The 19,096-nt window shown below is 40.3% G+C and overlaps 1 protein-coding gene across 1 annotated transcript in view; it reads left to right on the forward strand.

The window, feature by feature from the left end:
* The window catches only part of vwf (von Willebrand factor), a 99,796-nt gene extending 81,050 nt beyond the window's left edge, over positions 1-18,746 (forward strand). Inside the window, exons 45-52 of the mRNA XM_068004792.1 lie at positions 247-430; positions 2,223-2,263; positions 6,385-6,504; positions 8,294-8,392; positions 9,186-9,314; positions 10,815-10,854; positions 12,373-12,476; positions 18,268-18,746. Coding sequence (XP_067860893.1) covers positions 247-430; positions 2,223-2,263; positions 6,385-6,504; positions 8,294-8,392; positions 9,186-9,314; positions 10,815-10,854; positions 12,373-12,476; positions 18,268-18,453 — 903 coding nt within the window. The 3' untranslated portion in view covers positions 18,454-18,746. The remainder of the gene's footprint in view (positions 1-246; positions 431-2,222; positions 2,264-6,384; positions 6,505-8,293; positions 8,393-9,185; positions 9,315-10,814; positions 10,855-12,372; positions 12,477-18,267) is intronic.
* The last annotated feature ends 350 nt before the right edge of the window (positions 18,747-19,096 follow it).

A 19,096-nucleotide genomic window follows, 5' to 3' on the forward strand; every position in this document is an offset into this window, starting at 1 on the left:
GGAAAGCGACACTCAGCATCGCACAGGAGTGTCGACCTACATTATGTACTTAAGTCATGGATTGGGGCTTCATCCACAACTTTCAACTCAGAGGTCAGGATGCAACCGACCGAGCCAAACTAATACCTTCATGTACAGGGTACAGTGAACAAATGATCAAACTCCAAACTTAAGTATCAGACAAACATCTGTCGATAACTTGCAGTGTATATCTGAGAAGTGTGACTTCCTGCTGTTATCTTGCAGGCTGGTGAACAATGGACATCCCCGGACAATCCGTGCATCACAATAGAATGCTTGGAGCTCAATGGGGAAGTGATTCTGCATGAAAAGAATACGTCCTGTTCCCACATTGACGTACCCAAATGTCCTCTTGGCTATGAGCTGAAGTGTGACAGAATCAAAGACTGTTGTCCGCTGTGCCAATGTGGTGAGTTTCACAAATTCCAGCTCATTACCCTCTCTTTAAATGTTGACCATAGTCATCCTCCATGTTAAACACGGGAGAAGGCTGATGCTTCATTTCCAGTGGGAACAACAACAACAACTTGCATTTATATCACACCTTTAAGGTAGTAAAACGTCCCTAGGCGCTTATTGCAGCAAATGATGAGCACACAGCCCATGTTTTATCTGCCCATTAAAATAAATAGATGGAAATCACAAGCTGCACCTCTGTAAGGGGCTTTCTGTGACCTCAACTCCCTGTTGGGAATTTCGGATTGCAAAATTGGCCCTACTATCTTAAAGAATGGGTATCACTATGTGTACCTCTCTTTAAAAGTCAAAGTGATACAAAAAACTGGTGCTAGCTCTAACTCCTTTATTTTAGTCTGTCTTTTGGTTAATTCTTTGAACAATGACTGCTGCTGGCATCATTGGGAGAATGTAATTGTACTGAGTTACTGAGGTTGATGCTGTCAAGGGCGGAATCAACATGTGCAGTTGGAGCTGAAGCCCTCCAGCTTAATGACTGGAAGGACGATTTTCAGTTTCCCACAGTGTCCTTGTAACCTTTCAGTGTTCAGTAACCTTTGTCTCCTGGGAGCTATCCTTCCATTCTGCCTTCTCCTTCAAATAGCCCAGGCACAGAGGATTTCTTGAAAATAAATGAACCAGAACTTCTGCCTGGGAAGTAGGCATTCACCTGCATGATCCTTTGTTACTGGTCACTAACCTTGTGGACATTGATGAAGTGAAAGCTCTTGTGATTCATGAAGACCATGTAATTGTGTTTAGGGGCCTTGATGGCCACGTGCGTACCATTATTATGCTCTGGACTTTGGGGAATGCTCTTTCATTCTGCTGCTGCTTTTCCTTAGGGAAAGTGATGAAAGTGATTGCCTGGGTCAACAACACATCGGTGTCCTGCTTGATGCATCTGCACACTGCAGATTGACTGGTGTTACTGATGTCCTCTGAGGTAGCTCGAAAGGAGGTGGAGTCATAAGTGTTCAGTGTTGTCATCACATTCACAGCCGGTGGCAAGGGGCATCCCTGTTGTCCGCAGGTCAGATTCCAGCAGATGGTACAACTGTGTCCCTGGTGAAGTGGAGTCTGGGAAGTGACATTCCCCGTAGGTGTGCCTGGATTTGTATGGGTCAGGGCGAAGATAGCCGTTCACCCCAGCACAAACAAACCTGCCTTATATCCCTCTTTTTGTCCTCTTCTTTAATGCCTATTACTCAATCCAAACCCATTTTAAGAATCACAATGAGGCAATGAAAAATATAGCAACATCGCTGAAAGTCTCACTTATTGAAAGGCCAGAAGGTACATGCCCTTCATTGCCCATTTTATATGAGTGGGTTGACTGCACAATGCACTCTTGCCAAGAAAATCACTAAGTTGCTCCATAAGGTGATCGGGGCTTTAATGAAGCTCTCAGTTGCACTATTGCATGGCCATTCTCGCCAGTTGGAAACTCTACCCTTGTACCTCTAATCCCTCATACTATTGGTCTCCTTGGATCTGGGTCCTGTAATTATGATATCAATATTGAAACAAAAATAATAAAAAACATAAAGATTGAAATCAAAACAAATCATGTGAATTTGATATTTTCTTGTAAGTGTTTAATGTTTGAATTGGGCTATGACCATCAAGACTTATTTTTTAAATTTTAGAAATAGCAGGACTGTTTGAATATCATAAGAAAATTCTGATTTAATTTTACTTTTTAAAAAGGTTATAAATTATATTAATCAACATTTATTTTACAGTTCCAGGAAATGTTTGCATACTAAATGGAACCAGCATTGGGGTAAGATAATGGATGATTTTAATATTTTATTACATTGCATTATAGTATGTTATAGCAGTTGTGTTTTTAATTGAGAAACCAAGGTGCAAAGCTAAGGGCCATAGTGCAGAACACCATCCAGATGGAAAAGAGTAGAAGAGGAGATGATGTAAATTAGGATGTAGTGGTTAGGTGACACCAAGTTTGGGTTTTGAAATCATGTATGTCGTAGGAGGAAAGGATGGCTGAGGGAGGTGAAGAGGTCCACAGTTTTGAGATGCTGGAAATAAAATAGTTTGAATGGAAGATTGTATAATGTGCCTTGATTTCAACACAGCAAAGGTGCAGAGAAGAACATTTTGTAGAGTGGCATGTTTGCAGAGGGAACAAGAGCGAAAAATATAAAGGAGCACTGACCATGATAGAATAGATAAAATGGAGAGAGAGAGCACAAGGAAGGAGAGAGGTCACAGGCTTGAAGGGAGAAAAGGACCCCCGCCACTCAATAGGCTTTTTCTTGTACCCTGTCTAAGAGTGCAATAAACCTATGCTGGGTTATGGTACAGGTCCTAACAATTATCTTCGAGAAGTTGCCAATTCTTAAGTGAGAGCCTGGATAATAAGTACCAGTAGGTTATTCAATCACAGACGACATCACAGCCATGTTCTACCCTATCTTCTGAGGGGACAACACAGCCATGTTCTACCCTGTCCTCACCTGATGGGACATCACAGCCATGTTCTACTCTGTCCTCACCTGAGGGGACATCACAGCCATGTTCTACTCTGTCCTCACCTGAGGGGATATCACAGCCATGTTCTACCCTGTCCTCACCTGAGGGGACATCACAGCCATGTTCTACCCTGTCCTCACCTGATGGGACATCACAGCCATGTTCTACCTGTCCTCTCCTGATGGGACATCATAGCCATGTTCTACCTGTCCTCACCTGAGGGGACATCACAGACAAACCTACGCCACCCTCCCTTGATGTTGTCGCATGGACGCCTGCCGGCTATTTTCCTTTTTATGGAACTTTTCCTCTTTTAAATTATCCCCATGTTCAATCGACCCAGCCTTAACATGTCCGTTGCTCCTGAGAGGGTGGGCAGTCAGCCTACTCCCAGACCATCAAATATTCCTCTTGTGGTCAACTGCCGTAAGTACAAGGGATTGGCAGCGTGATTGTCTTTCCATGTCTTCCACTCCCCCACAGGGAGACACCACAGCCCCCACTCAGTGCCTCCCTGTGGCTCAGATTGGAGACTGAGCTAAGCAGGGATCAAAGCTACATTTATCCCTACCCTGGCTACCAGTATTCGAATGCTCAGCACCAGCACGTTGCTTTGCCTGTTCGATTGTGATCTCAATGATCAAATAATGGCCTCCTCCTTCAGCTCTGGGGTCACTACATAGCATCAGTCCTTGTAACTGTATAAATATGATCCTGAGAACATTTGTGCAGTGTTTAGGGTTGCCAACCCTCCAGGATTGTCCTGGAGTCTCCAGGAATTAAAGATTATTCTCCTGGATACTGTTGCCAGCAACCCGGGGGAAAAAAAATCATAGGGGTGTTTAAAAAAAAATTGTGTTTTTTAAATTTTCTTTGAATACTTCTGTTTATTAGTTGTAAAAAATATTGGAAGTGGGGAAAAAAGGCTGTTTGACTGGGTGGGGCGGTTGCAGGCGGGAGATCACGTGATGAAACCTCCAGGAATACGTCCAACTGGAGTTGGCAACCCTACCGGTGTTGCAGAAGTTGCTGTAATTTAACCCTGGGCAATAGTTAAACAGCAGGGATAAACTATCAGCTGTCCAAGTTCTTTGTAGCTCCACCTTGTGGTTGCTACTGATAATGCTGCAGTTTCGAATCTCCTCTTCATGGTACTGTTGAATGTGCTAGGGGGGTAGTTACAGAGGAGCCAGGGAGATATGCTGTGTACAGGGCTCTCCAGACACTGGAATCTTTTAAAATAGATAGAAATCAACTTGATTTTTTTTGGGACTAGCAGTTTAGTGGAAATCTAGAACTCTTTCCCACAAAAAGCTGATGAGGCTAGGTCAATTGAAAAGTTACAAACTGAGATTGATAGATTTTTGTTAGGTAAGGGTATTAAGGGTTATGGGGGGAAGGCGGGTAGATGGAGTTAAGATACAGACTAGCCATGTTCTAATTGAATGGCGGAACAGGCTCGAGGGACTCAATGGCCTACTGTTCCTATGTACAGTAAGGACCTGCTGCATTCACATCTGCATCAGTTAGTTTTTGCCATTTATAGTGTGAGAAGAACCAGTAAACAGTGCTCAGTTTCAGCCCCTCACTCACAGAATTCACATTATTGAAAGCACTAGAAAAGGATGGCTGTTAACAGTGAAAGCAAACTGTTAATTTCAGTACAACAGTCGGAGTCAAATCTAAACAACTATCTTTAATTATTGGAGTTGTTCTTCACGATATTTCAGAAATTGATGTTGTTGAATTGAGAGATGTGAAATTGGAGTTTAATTAGAGCCAATATTTATGCCTGAAAAAACAAGTTGTGTTTGCCCTATAAACTGTAAAAGGGGAGTGTTGTGACTTTGTGCTTCCAATGGGAAAACTCACCCACCAGGGGAGCAAATAGGAAACTCGGTCATGCAAGGCACCTGATGAAATCAGTCAGATAATTATGTGTAAGATGCACTCCCAATGGACGCGACTCCCCGCCAGGAGCATGAAGTTAGAAAATTACCCCTCATTTGTGTCGGTGTCACCTGCCAATACTTAATGCCTTGGAAGATAATGAGGCAGGTTTTTTTTTGCACTTAGAGATAAATAATTGCCTGAGCAGAGCCTATGGAAGAAAATTTAATGGGGTGGATCACACACCCATAACGGGGTCCACCCGATTATCACTCCATTTAGTGAATGGATGGCAAATTGGGCAGGCTCTGCTCCAGCTGTGTGATTCTCCCTGCCTGATTTCCCTCTATGTACTTCACCCAGGTGATTATTTACAGCTATATGCAAAAGAGGAAAATTGCCCCTTATGTTTCTGGGCTTCCTCTGAGTTATAAATCTTTCCTACGTGTGAAATGAAGGCGGCACTGATAAAACAAAGTATAATAGTTGTTCATTACATTATATCACATTATAGTTAACTTCATCATAATGTACTCTGTTGTTACTCTGTTTCATATTATAATGTGCTGTACTATATATCATATTTTATTGTATTATAACTTATTTCATTTCATGATACTATATTTTCAAAGTATTGTATTATATTCTGTATTTTATCTTATTGCACTATACGCTATGTAATTGTATCAAAATATGTTACAGTTGCCAACATTAGTGTACAGATGCTTAACTAGTTCATATGTCATTCCTCTATCTGCTAGAGTAACGGAAGTGCTGATCCCATTTAAAATAAAGATCTGCTAATATCACCAGCTGTAATTTCTAGGCTCCAGTTCCTTATATTAAGAATAATGGATACTTTGAAGTGTTTACACGGCAATAATCTAATAGAGGAGTTCAGATTGCAGCAAAAACCACAACAGCAAAGTTTTTTGTGGTTTATAACCATCTTCTGAAGCTGAGATGAGACTGTGCCCTTGAAATCACCAGGAGTGTTCATTTTATATTCAGATCATTGATGGTCTGCCTTTATTCTTTTGATCGATTTTTCTGCTGACAAAGACTTTCAACCATCACAATAATTACAGTCAGAATTGCAGGAAGACATTCATATTGAATAACTGATGATTCAGATTTTATCACTGCAAGTTTAAAAATAATTTACAGCTGCTTTTCGATCCAGTAAATCTCCACTACTTGCACTCTCTTTAGACTTATCATATTTTATTTGTTTTCGTTGTAGGTTTCTAGTTAGGGTGAACAGTTCAGCAGCTAATTTGGCTACAATAATTGGTACAAACGATAGACTCTATGAAAGGTTATTGAAACCTGCAGCTGAATTAAGTAACTGTTATTAAATAAGGTATGAATGCACATTAAGCAATCATTCTTATCAGGTTTAGAATCTAAATTGGTGATGTGCCTTAAACTACCAGTTTGATATTCTCCCGTACCTGAGTGTTTCATGGGAATTTCACTGAATATTGAAAGTGAGTTAACTTCTTTTGCTTTTCCTAGGCAGGAGACTCTCTGAAGATAGATGACTGCACTCACTGCCATTGCTTAGAAGAGCAAGACAAATTGACAAATACACATTCACTCCAGTGTAGAACAACGCGTTGCAAAGGTTGCCCTGAAGTAAGATACTTTCTCAGCTGTTAATCCTCATTAACTGTGTCATTACAGCACTATAGGTGCATAACCTTGTACCTAATGCAAACTGTCCAACTGAAAGAACCTGTAAAATGTTATGATGTGGAGATGCCGGTGATGGACTGGGGTTGACAATTGTAAACAATTTTACAACACCAAGTTATAGTCCAGCAATTTTATTTTAAATTCACAAGCTTTCGGAGGCTTCCTCCTTCCTCAGGTAAATGTTCAGGAGCTCCTTGAAGCTCAAGGAGCTTCAAATTTGCCAATTTGCCTTGAAGTTCAAGGAGCTCCTGAACATTTACCTGAGGAAGGAGGAAGCCTCCGAAAGCTTGTGAATTTAAAATAAAATTGCTGTAAAATGTTGAGCAAGTTAAACATTTACCAAATAATCATTGTTATCAAATAGTTTAACCTAATTCCATTAGTGTAATGGACCAGGAATGCCTGATCTCTTCACTTTCTCATTTCTATAAAAGCTGATTATTTAAAAATATATTTTCATTTTTGATATTCAAATTATGGACAAAAATATTTCAATTTTATGTTAAGGTTATTGCTGCTTACCCTAAAGAGTCCTAATGAATAAAACATTACCCAGTGGGGGAAATGCTGTGCTGTGGTGCTAACACTTCTTCAAGCATTGTCCTCACTTGATAAGACCATTGGGCTGTTAATTAACCTTCAACCTTGATAGTCGGTTAGATTGTGGTCAATAAATAAGGAGAAAGTTTAGAATTACTACTTTGGATGTGGCATTAACGTGGTCTTTACAGACACATGATTCCCCCAAAAGAAAATTCAAAGCTATTATCAGTTTGATACTGAACTTAAGCTAAGTGGCCTCATAAAGCAGGTGCCCTTTAAGACAGATCTTGCTGTATAGAGAGATGAATGGGAGTCAAACCAAAGTGTCAAGAGAACATTGAAGCATGACATGTTGAAAAAGTGACTAGAAATAGGTTTGAATAAATTTATAGGCGATCATATCTCAACAAAACATATTAACTGTAACAAATTTGACTAAATATGTTTCAAATCCTCACTTGATTACATGGCAAAATTCCTGATGAGTCTTTCTGACAAGTTTTACTCCAAGTTGTAATTACATTCTTGCAATCTCACCCTTTGCATAAATATGGACACTTTGCTATGTCAGTAACTGAGCATGTTGATACAATGAAAGAATATTAGGGACACATTTGATGAGTTAATGCTCCATTTACAGAGCTTTGTGCAACAAGAGCACACATTGGGTACACAGTGAGGTAATCTCAACTCACAATCCACATAATTTTCCCTTCATTAAAACAGTGAAGTGTTAAAGGGTCGTCGTTACAGATGTTTCATGATTGGCTAATTTGGTTTGATTCACACCAACAAAACCACATTTGCAGGAAGTACAGATTTGAAAAACATGTGTCCTGTCAACATGTCCTGAAGACTAATGAAAATCAGGCATTTTACCTGTTATTTTGGAACAGAGGAAAAATATAGACCCTGTCATGCTTTTAAAATGTTTAGAGTACCTTTCTAGTTTTACATCAATAATATATTGCTCCAAAGATTTGTCCTTTCACTTTATTCTTAATGTATTTTCAATTAAATATAAGGAATACGCTGGAATATGGTAATCACTGAGAACTATGGCTGCTGAATGTAATAGTAATATTGGTAAACATGGCTGTGCATATGACTTTAAACTTCAACAGTAACATTGCAAAGAAACATTTCTGTAATGTGTTAAGACCTTGTATTTTGCTCTTTGTTGCAGGGATACATAGAGAAGAAAGAAGAAGATTCTTGTTGTGGACAATGTATGCCCACAAGGTGCATTCTCAGTCTGGCGAATGGGACTCTGGTTAAGTTAAAAGTTAGTATCTGCAGACATGATTTAAATATTTAGTACATCAAATTCCCCATTATAAGTCTCATATATCATCCATGGCTCAGTGGTAGCACTTTCAGCTCTGAGTCAGAAGGTTGTGGGTCCAAGCCCCACTCTCCGCAGAGTCCTGAGCACATAATCTAGGTTGACACCAATGCAATATTAAGGGAATGATGCACTGTTGGAGGTGCTGCCTTTTGGATGAGATGTTAACCCAGGGTTTAACTTGGTCTGCTCTCTCAGGTAGACGTAAAAAATCCCATGGTACTATTCGAAAAAGAGTGGAGTGTTCACCAGGTGTTCTGGCCAATATTTATCTCTCAACCAACAACACTAAAAACAGACTATCTGGTTATCTATCTCATTGCTGTTTGTAGGACCTTCCTGTGCGTAAATTAGCTGCCACGTTTCCCTACGTTACAACAGTGATTATATTTCAAGGAAGTACCTCATAGGCTGTAAAACACTTTGGGACGTCTTGAGGTCATGAAAGGTCCTATAAAATTTCAAGTTCTTTTCTTTCGATCTTTCCTTATTTCCATCTTTCCTTATTTCCATCTTTCCTTTTTTCTATCTTTCCTTATTTCCTTCCTTCTCCTTTGCCCCCAATAACTTCTTTAAGACAATACCACCAATGTCATTAACATTCACTGTTTAAATAAAAATATTTCAAAAATTAACAATTTTTTACGGTAATACTTCTTTACAATATATCATTTGTAAGTTTTAGTATGTATTAAATAAATATGTATATAAAAAGAGCATTTTGTTTTAACAGGCAAATGAAAATATGCAAGATAACTGTGACTCATACAAATGCAAAGTAAATGATAGAGAGGAGTATTTATTAGAAAAACGAACAACACTGTGCACTCCGTTTGACAAGGGAGAATGTAAATCTGGAGGGGTAAGAGCACAATGCCCTTGATATCTTCAACTCACAAACTTGTTAAATTAAACTCCAATCTTTCAGCGTGAAAATTGTGTAATGATGGTGTTGCTGGTAACTCATGAGATCACCAGATAAGCACAGATGAAGAAGGTCACTTTGACCATCTTAGTTTGTTCATCCAGAACAAAGCCACAGTCCCACCCAATGGTTTATTACATGATTCCAAGAACTTAACCTCCGCCATCCTGTCTGGAAGTAGACTCCACATGTTGTTAATACTCTGCTTGAAGAAGAACTTCCCGACATCAGCTTTAATTGTCCAACATTTACTGATTTGGCTGTCTAGCGAAACACTCTATTTGCTTCCTTCCTTTTGACTTAACTCAGACAAATTTTGCTTTGATGCTGTGTCATTAATTTTATTCCATCAGTAAAGTGACAATGTGCAGTAGGGAAATGACAAACCTCTGAAATGTGGTTACATCTTCAGTTTCAGATGCAATTTGGTGATCTGAAAGTAGCCTCTGCTCTAAAGTATCTGGCTTTGACCATCCAGGTTGCAGGGATGAAATTCCTCAGCCTTCCCTGCACACACCCACCCATCCTGACTGGCAGGAGTGCGGCACAAGGGTCAGAAAGTAGGTTGGGACATGAATATGCCAGGCCGAGGCCTGCATTGGGAGTTCCTGCGGGGCCGAGTACAGAGTTCAGCCTCCACCCATTCTTTACAAGGCAAGTAGAGGTGGGGTCTCCTTATGCTGGGAATCCCTATGACCTCAGTCTCATGGATACATGGCGGATCTTTGGAGGCTGACCTGCCTCTTCATTGGTGCATGTGGGAGCCACCTTTGGCGTCCAGTCCTAAGTTGTAGCCTGGCCTCCCGAAGACTTATTAAAAGTAAACGTTTATTTTTTCCCCCTTTACATAGGAGGCTGATAGGCTGCAGATTTTTGGTTTGGGGGCAATGGCAACACTAAACCCCCTCTCCTCTCCTCCCCCCCCCCCCCTGCCAAAGCGGAACACCATCCACCAGGATTCCCAGCCTCTTTGGGCAGTCGAGCGCCCAAGAAGCATCCCTAGTGGCATGGATGCCCATTGGCCCCATGTAAGTGAGGTGACCTCCCACTGACCCTGTAAACGCCAGTGAGGTCACCAACAGGCCTATCCCAGTCCTTATGCTGGGACATTGGTCCCAAGGATTTTCAGCCTCAGTATCTTTCAGCTGTAGAAACATCTGGTGCCAAGATCTTTGTAATTAATATTGTTGTTTAGTAGTCATTTGTTTCCAACATAAGCAGTGCATCATGTGCAAAGACTTCAGCTGCTTGTACGTGTGGTGTGATAATATGTGTGTGTGCAGAGAATGTTTCCAATTTTGGTACAAGTAAAGAGCAGAGGAAATGCTCTCCGAATAAAGTTAAATGACTATATTTTTGCAACTTGAAAAAGAGCGAACCGTCAGAATATTAAAATGAACCTCAACTCACACATTCCTCTTTTCTCTTGGTACGTAGGGTGAAATTGTACGTGTGGACAGTTCCTGCTGCTTCACCTGTGAGTACCCTTGCAATGTATCTGTATCAATGACATCTTGGTATTTTAAACTGCACGCTTAAAAATATTGAAGTGTCAGTGCTATTTAGAAATAAAATTCCAATGCAGTTTGTGGATGAATTCAGGAATGAGCAGTTACTGGCACGAAGAGAGAATTGAGATGTTAGGTCTTTTCTCACTAGCGTGGAGGAAGTTAAAGGATAATTTTATTGAGGTCTTCGAGATTATGAAGAGTTATAATAAGGAAAATATTGCTAGATTATTTCTGCTTCGTAGCAAGATAGTAACAAGAGGGCACAAGTTCAAGATAATCATGAAAAGAATTAAAGGGGAGGTTAGGAAAAAATTATTTGCGCAGAGGGTGGTTAGAATATGAAATTCTCTGCCACAAACTATTGTTGAAGCAGGGTTAATAAATACTTTTAAAATAGAATTAACTGCTTGAAAAATAGAAATAAATATAAGATAGTCTCTAATAAACCCAATAAGGAACTCAGGAGAAACTTCTTTACTCAGAAAGTGGTCTTAAGTACATCTATGCTAATCGCCTCAACCACTCCATGCGATTAGCATAGATGTACTTAAGGGAAGCTAGATAAGTACTTGAGGGAGAAAGGAATAGAAGGATATGTTGATAAGGTGAGATGAAGTAAGGTGGGAGGAGGCTCGTGTGGAGCATAAACACGGCATAAACCTGTTGGGCCGAATGGCCTGTTTCTGTGCTATAAAATTCTGTATAATTTTATGTAATTCTATGAATATTAAAGCTTATGGGAAAGCGAACAGGAGGGTGGGATCAGCCATGATGCTCATGTGAAGAAAGCCACCAGCAAGGACTTCATGGGCTGATTGTCCTGTTTCTGTATCGTTACATTCTATGTGGGAAGGTGGCAAAGGAGATTTGGGGCAGAACCGATTCTGCTGGGATTTTGCCCTGTGCAAGGTGCTACCATAAATATCAGTCTAGGGGAGAGGGCAAGTCGTCCACCCCTCCCACCCCCATATTAAGGGGGAAGTGTCTGGGGGAGTTCCGGCGTTACACAAGGATTTCCACTCAAAATGTCCTTATAAGGCCTCTTTGGAACTCTCATCAGCTGAGAGCTGGTGTGAGTTCATTTGAGGGTTTTGCCATAGCCCCAGAAAGCACTACAGGCAAACACAATCGATCCCGGAGTGAATCAATTACCTTTCCGTGAGTGGCTGCCTGCTCCCTTAGAAACATTTTTTAAAACTTTGCTGCTCTTTCTCTTTAGCCCTTCCTGGGTCTGTGATTCACCATTGGAGCAATACGGCACTACTCCAATCTTCCTGGCCACTGTCGCAGTGGGCATTTGTGATGTGCCTTTACTGGCATTGCTCGCGCACCCTGGATATGATGATGACCCTGCCCTAAAGTGGGACTCCTGGAATTTTGGCCCCTATGAAAATACTGATGCAGTGTAAATAAAAATGACCTTATTTAACTATTGTAAATCGTGACATGAACGTTTTTAAGATGCTTACTATTTTTGCTTTCAGGCAAGTACAAGGCACAGCAGTGCAAAAAGATAATCGGAGTAATTGAACACATTAGGATTGATGACTGTATGACTGAAAGGGAAGTTAACATGCACCATTGTGAGGTACTACTTACAATACAAGATCATTTACGAGTGTTTTTTTTAATTTTTCTCTGCATTCCGTCTTCGGACATCCCCCATGGAGTGAGAGACAATATGATGGGTAGGCAGCCATTGCTGCTTTGTCACTGAGGCGCGACATAGCAACCTAAGAAGTGTCGGCTTCCCTCCCTCTGGGGACGTGCCTGATCTCTCGTACCTTCTCACACCATTTGAGGTGGAAAACCAACATCTTTATAATGAAATTTCTTGCGTCTTTTTCTTCCTTGTTAGTTTAATATTTAACACTCTGTATTTTTCCTCTTTCTTATTTTTTTTTATTTCTGTTATACACCATATTACACCTCACTTAACTTTTCCTTGAATCACATTCTAGAAAAAAATATTCTGAGATACAATCATTCCATTAAAAGTAAAACTTATCAAATAATAAAGACAAAAAAAAAAATCACAATAGAATGTCACCAGCTTAGCCACAAACTTGGCTGCCCTTTTCCACAAACAGTATGATGTACCCCACTGGACCTCTGGCTATCTTGGTCTCAAGGTACACCTGGTTTCCCCCTCCCCTTTTCTACATTTAATTAGTCCAACTGCTCCGCTGACTCCCTATGTTTGAAGGCTTCCCAACATGATCTGATGTGCAATGCTCAACGGTTCTCTGGAACCACCATGCAAATTGCGGTTAATACATGCGTAAACTGATGTCCATCATTTGAAGTCCCCGAAATAGCTTCAAAACATGAACAAACTAGGCTACTAACTCTCCCTTTGCATGCACAAACCAGCCAGCTGCCTTCCAATGTTCAGAGGCTGCCAGAGCTCCGATCATGCAAAAGTGGTCAGTTTACTCTCAATGAGACTGCAATTTTCAGGAGCTCTTGTATGGCAGGGGCTCTAAGACATGCATAAATGACCACCTTACTCCTGCTGTTAGGACACCTCTTCACACCTCCATCATATGGGAAAACTGGGCCGCTGAATTGCCAACATTATTTGCTATTTTTTGAATCACATGGTTGAGGAAAACTAACAGATCCATTGCTTATTAAACTAACAGAAAGCAGAGCAGCCAGGTCAAGTGAATCATGGCAGATGAAATCGTAAGGCAACTGTGGAATGGAGAAGGGGAAATCCCAAACTAGAATAATAACATGATAGGGAGAGAGATGGGGCAGTGAGTGAGCTCACAGAGGAAGAAGAAAGGATTTGAAGAGGGGGTACTGGGATTGGAAGAGAGAAAATATCACGATATGCTGAACAGTGTCCACCACCAGTAGCAAAGGGAGGTGAGAACCCAACACCATGGATGAATTGCCATGGGAAATCAACTGGTTATTAAAAAAATTCTTCTTTATTCTAAAGAGTTACAACATAGCCCTGAAATTCCAAGATTGTGCAATGGGAGTGAATCTCCTAACTTCACGGCTTAGAATTATTCCTCTTGTGAAAGCACAATCTTCATTTGAAAGTCTTTGGCAAACCATTTATTTTTGGAGGAGGAGGGTGGGTTACAAATGTCAGAAGATTATTCTCTTCACAATAATGTAACGCACAAGAACGATATGTTTCAACAAGATTTACATGGTGCTCAGTGGTTTCCCTTTTAAGTGTACATCCTTGATAAATGTGCATAGGAGTTACAGAAAGCCAGCTACACGGGTAACAAGTAACATGAAGCCAGTGTCAGTGAGGTGAAATTGAATGAAATCAGGATAATAGCTCAGTGAAAGAAGGATTTCCATCTACTTGGTGCTTTTCACATCTTCAGGACATCCCACAGCCAATCAATTACTTTTGAAGTATAAATATTCTTTCTGTAGGCAAACACAGCAGCCAATTTGCAAACAACAAAGTTCCACAAGCAGCAAAAAGATAAATAACCAGTTAATCTGCTTTTGGTGATGGTGGTTGAGGGATGAATGTTGGCCAGGATCTCAAGAGAATTCCCCACTGTTCTCCAATAAAGTGCCATGGATCTTTTATGCCCACTTTGGTTTAACATCTCATCTGAAAGATGGCACCTCCAATAATGCAGGACCCCTTACTACTGCACTGAGGTGTCACCCTAGGTTATGTACTCAATCCTGGATTGGGACTTAAACTCACAACCTTCTGACTTAGAGTCAAGTGTGCTACCTCTCAACTAAGAATGTAAAATAAAATTACAACTTATCTCTCTGGCCTGTGCTAGAGAAAGATTCTTTATTCACAGTCAATACATGCATGTACTTGCACAACATTTGAACTCAGATCTGTTATATTTGCACACTACTGTATATAGTAGTAAAATTCATGCAATGCACATAGAGGCAACTAGCATAGATGAATTTAAGGGGAAGCTAGATAAACACATGAGGGAGAAAGGAATAGAAGGATATATTGATGGGGTTGGATGAAGAAGAAGGGAGGAGGCTCGTGTGGAGCATAAACACTGGCATGGACCTGTTGGGCCGAATGGCCTGTTTCTGTGTTGTACTGATATGTAATTCTATGTAAAATGCATGTCGTGCATCTAACAGTATGCATCTTATTGGGCTTGTGATGTCATATATCCATTGCTTATCTTGTGGTTTTTCTTACTTGTTGATTATAATAATAATAATGGGCAAGTAGTACATATGGAGGTATAGTGCATGCAGTGTATATAGTGTAAAGTTCATATTATAATGAAGTACTTGCAGTACATATAGTGGTAAACTGCATGCAGTGCATATAGAAGTAAAGTGCATGCAGTGCATGTAGTATTGTGCATATAGTGATAAAGTGCATGCAGTGCGTTTAGTCAGAAAATGCTTGCGGTGCATATAGTGGATATAGTAGGAAAGTACATGCAGTGCATGTAATAACAAAGTGCATCTACTGCAAATAGTGGAAAATGCATGTCAAAGTTGGGGGTGGGTTGGAGTGGGAGCGTGCTAATTTGCACACACAGGTGAACAACGTGAACACCAACAGAATTCTTACACCCTGGGATTATCCCAGGAAAGTTGGAAACTACCACAGATCATCAGGGGATCACAGTAAAGGGGATTATCACTGACACAACAGAATTCCTAAAGTCCCATTCACTTTGTTAGTGTAAGTCCTTTAAAATGCTAAATAGCTTAATTAAATATCCCTTTTAATAATGTTGGCAAATAGAAATGCTTTTTCTATTCCCTACAATACTTTTGCTGGCATGCATGTAGTATGTTAAACCACCTAAATACAACAATTTGTTCAGCATGAAGAGGCAGAGCAATTTAATTATAAGTGTGTGTTTTTTTCCATAAATTGAATATTGATATCTCCTTCAGTAATTAACTTCAAATGCCAGAATAATCTGATCATTCTCCGCTAATAGTGACTTAATCGGAAGAGACTGTAAAGTTATTAAGTCCAGTTGCTTTTATATGTTCTTTAGTCTCCATTATTTAGTCTCCAGTTTTTTTTAGATTCCACACACCAATTTTAACTGGAGGGGTGGGTGAACTGCTTCTTCTGCAAAAGCAACTCCGAGCTGGTCATTGGCCCTTGCCCACCCTCTGTGGGATTGCTGTTGGACACCTCGGCATGCCCTTACAAAAACAAGACTAAGGTTATCAGTTGCTCAGAGTCAGGAACACAACTCACGTCCTACTGCACCATGGCGCTGTGTGCCCGTGCTTCAGTGCACTGCAACACCTCTGGTATAAATTCATCAAATATGAAAGTTATAACCGTGGAGATGACCTACATATTACTAATGGATTTACAGTATCATAATCATCATCAAAAAGATTGGATTCCATTCAGAATGTCAATCCTGACCAAAGTGGGTGTTGCGATCTGTCATCTTGGGTATCTCATTCTGGTTACTGCTTTTTGCTCCTGGTACATCACCATCAATAATGTCAGCACAGGCAGTAAAACCTGTCTGCGGTATTAATCCAAGTGACTGGGCAATAGTCAGCCCATTTAGACAATGTATTAACTATTACGGGTAGGAGTCATTGGACCTTATAGATCAAATTTACATTTGAAATGTATTTGTTAGAACTACATAGGGTAATTTTATCGATCCTGGGAACCCATGTTCGAACAGAGTGTGGGTCGGAGAATTGCAGGTCAGTGTTGTAGCCCTATTTCAGTTCGGGTTGCCGACTATGGTTGGACATATTCCTGGAGGTTTCATCACTTGACCTCCCGTTTCCGACCACCCCACCCAGCCAAACAACTTTTTTTCCCCATCTCCAATATTTTTATAACTAATAAACAAAAGTGTTCAAAGAAATGAAAAAGCACACAATATTTTTTTAATGCTCCTATGATTTTTCTCCTAAGTTGCTCGCAGCAGTGTCCAGGAGATTAATCTTTAATTCCTGGAGACTCCAGGACAACCCTGGAGGGTTGGGAACCCAAATTTCAGTGCTCCCTTCAAGCATAGCTCTACACTATGTGCACAGGATGAGTGAATTTACCGAGATATGTTAGCACTATAAGTGAATATGTTCATTAATTCTACATACACAACCATTTTTCGCACTTCATATGTATATTATAAATTTATACCTGCTACCATGCAGCCAAACAGCTTTCCTACTTTTTTTGAAAGCTCTGAGTTTGAATTAAAACTCAACGGGGTAAAAGACACTGCAGTTATTTCAGTCTCATTAATACAATTCAGAAAACTTACACCTGAAAGTCACAGTAGAAAGGCTTATTGCACAGCACCAGAGTCTGGATTCTTAAAAGTCCCTCAAAGTCACATCATAAACACTACTTAACCTTGCAATATGACTTTATTTTTAATGAAAAGTCTCAAGTGTGCTATTCTCAGCAGACTTGTGACTGTGCTGCATATTTCACTCGGCGATTATTCAGGCCTATAAAGATGACATGGTACTGCTACAGAAGTGTGACGTTTGCAGCATTACCAGACCTTGCCACAGAGGGACGCTGCACAAGGTCGATGAGATGAGAAAATTGGATCTACTCAACGCGAGATAAAGTGATTTGAAAGATCTTCTCACTCACTTACACGCACACGCTCGCACACACACACACACACACACACACACACACACGCCAGAAATCCGGCACAGTAGAGCACATAATCTTGGCTGACACTGTCAGAGGTGCCGTCTTTTGGTTGAGACATTAAACAAGCGTGCCCTCTCAAATGGATATAAATGATCCCATGGCACTATTCGATGAAGAACAGGAGAGTTTATGCAAATTGGCTGCAGCGTTTCCATACATTACAACAGTAACTACACTTCAAAAGTACTTCATTGTCTGTGAGGTTATAATGGGATAGGCCAACCTGGAGCATAGGGAGTTACTTAGAAATAGTTGCCCCTGTTTTACAAAGACATGATACTAAGGTATCAGTGAGTTAACGATTTAGTGTGGCCAGTATGAGCTTCGTATGATGGGAGTGAATATGGAGAATTTGGGCATGGAGGTCATAAATGGACAGAAGCTCATCAGAGCTGTTGAGATCTAGATTAAGGCATGTTATTGTGGTAGAATTGATAGAATTTTATTCTGCATCTGGTTCTGACCTGGTAATGCTTGATGTTGACACTGGGTACCTTACATGAAGAATTTTCTCATTCCTCAGACCTGATGCCCAAACCTTGTACTTCCCCTCCCCTCCCCCCACCATCACCACCCAAATAAGTTTAAAATATCACCCCAAGAAGAAGAAAAAGTACAAGGTTTAACTTGAAATGCAGTCCATCTCAAAGGATAAAACTGGATGCTGTTTTTAGGATACCAAAGTATTTATCTTGTCGTTATCCAATTGCTGACATGTTCTTTTTTTCAGGGGCACTGTCCGAGCAAGTCTGTCTACTCCCTGCAGAAGGATGAAGTGCAGAATGAATGTACCTGCTGTTCAGCGACAAAATCGACACCCATGCTAGTGCCACTGAGATGTCGAAACGGGACTATGCTACAACATAAAGTAATCGACATGCAGGAATGTGCGTGTGTCGCTCATAAGTGTGAATGAATGAAGTAGAACATGTAGAAGGCAGTAACTGAATTTACTGTTTGAGCCAAAACTGGTATTGTTTCAAGTTCGGTATTGAATTCTCAGTTTTCTTGCACTTTCACAAATAACAATATCCCACCTAATGTTATTTCTTGCTATGAAAACATTCCTTGTAAATGTGATTAATTGCAAAATCTTGCTTTTATGCTGTATTAACAATTCTGAATTAATGTCTTACCATATTAAATGTAATGGTTTTGAATTTACACAAAGGGATATAGTAAAGCTTATCTGTAGTGTTGAACCATGAACTCAGTCTGTGTTTGTGTTATTTGGGTGTAAAGGAAGCTTCTGATAGTTTTGCAACTATCTCAAACAATGTAGCTTTTGTCCCGAGAAAGAGGTAGATGGGCTGCCCAACGTGAGCTAGTCTGAATAACGACAGACAGGCTGGGTTTTGTGACAGTTTTTACACCCAAACTCCAAGCTTCCTTTAGCTTCTACTTATCCCGAACTGTGGCCTACAGTTTGAAGACACTTCAAAGATTTAAACTATAACAGGTCAAGGTTGTTCTGGTAGAAGTTAGTTGTTTTATTTATGGTGCTTGTCATAGGTCTGTAAAAAGTTAATCTACTGTATTAGAGCTCCATGTGGCATGGA

The sequence above is a fragment of the Heptranchias perlo genome, chromosome 24, assembly GCF_035084215.1.
Source record: "Heptranchias perlo isolate sHepPer1 chromosome 24, sHepPer1.hap1, whole genome shotgun sequence".
NCBI lineage: Eukaryota > Metazoa > Chordata > Chondrichthyes > Hexanchiformes > Hexanchidae > Heptranchias > Heptranchias perlo.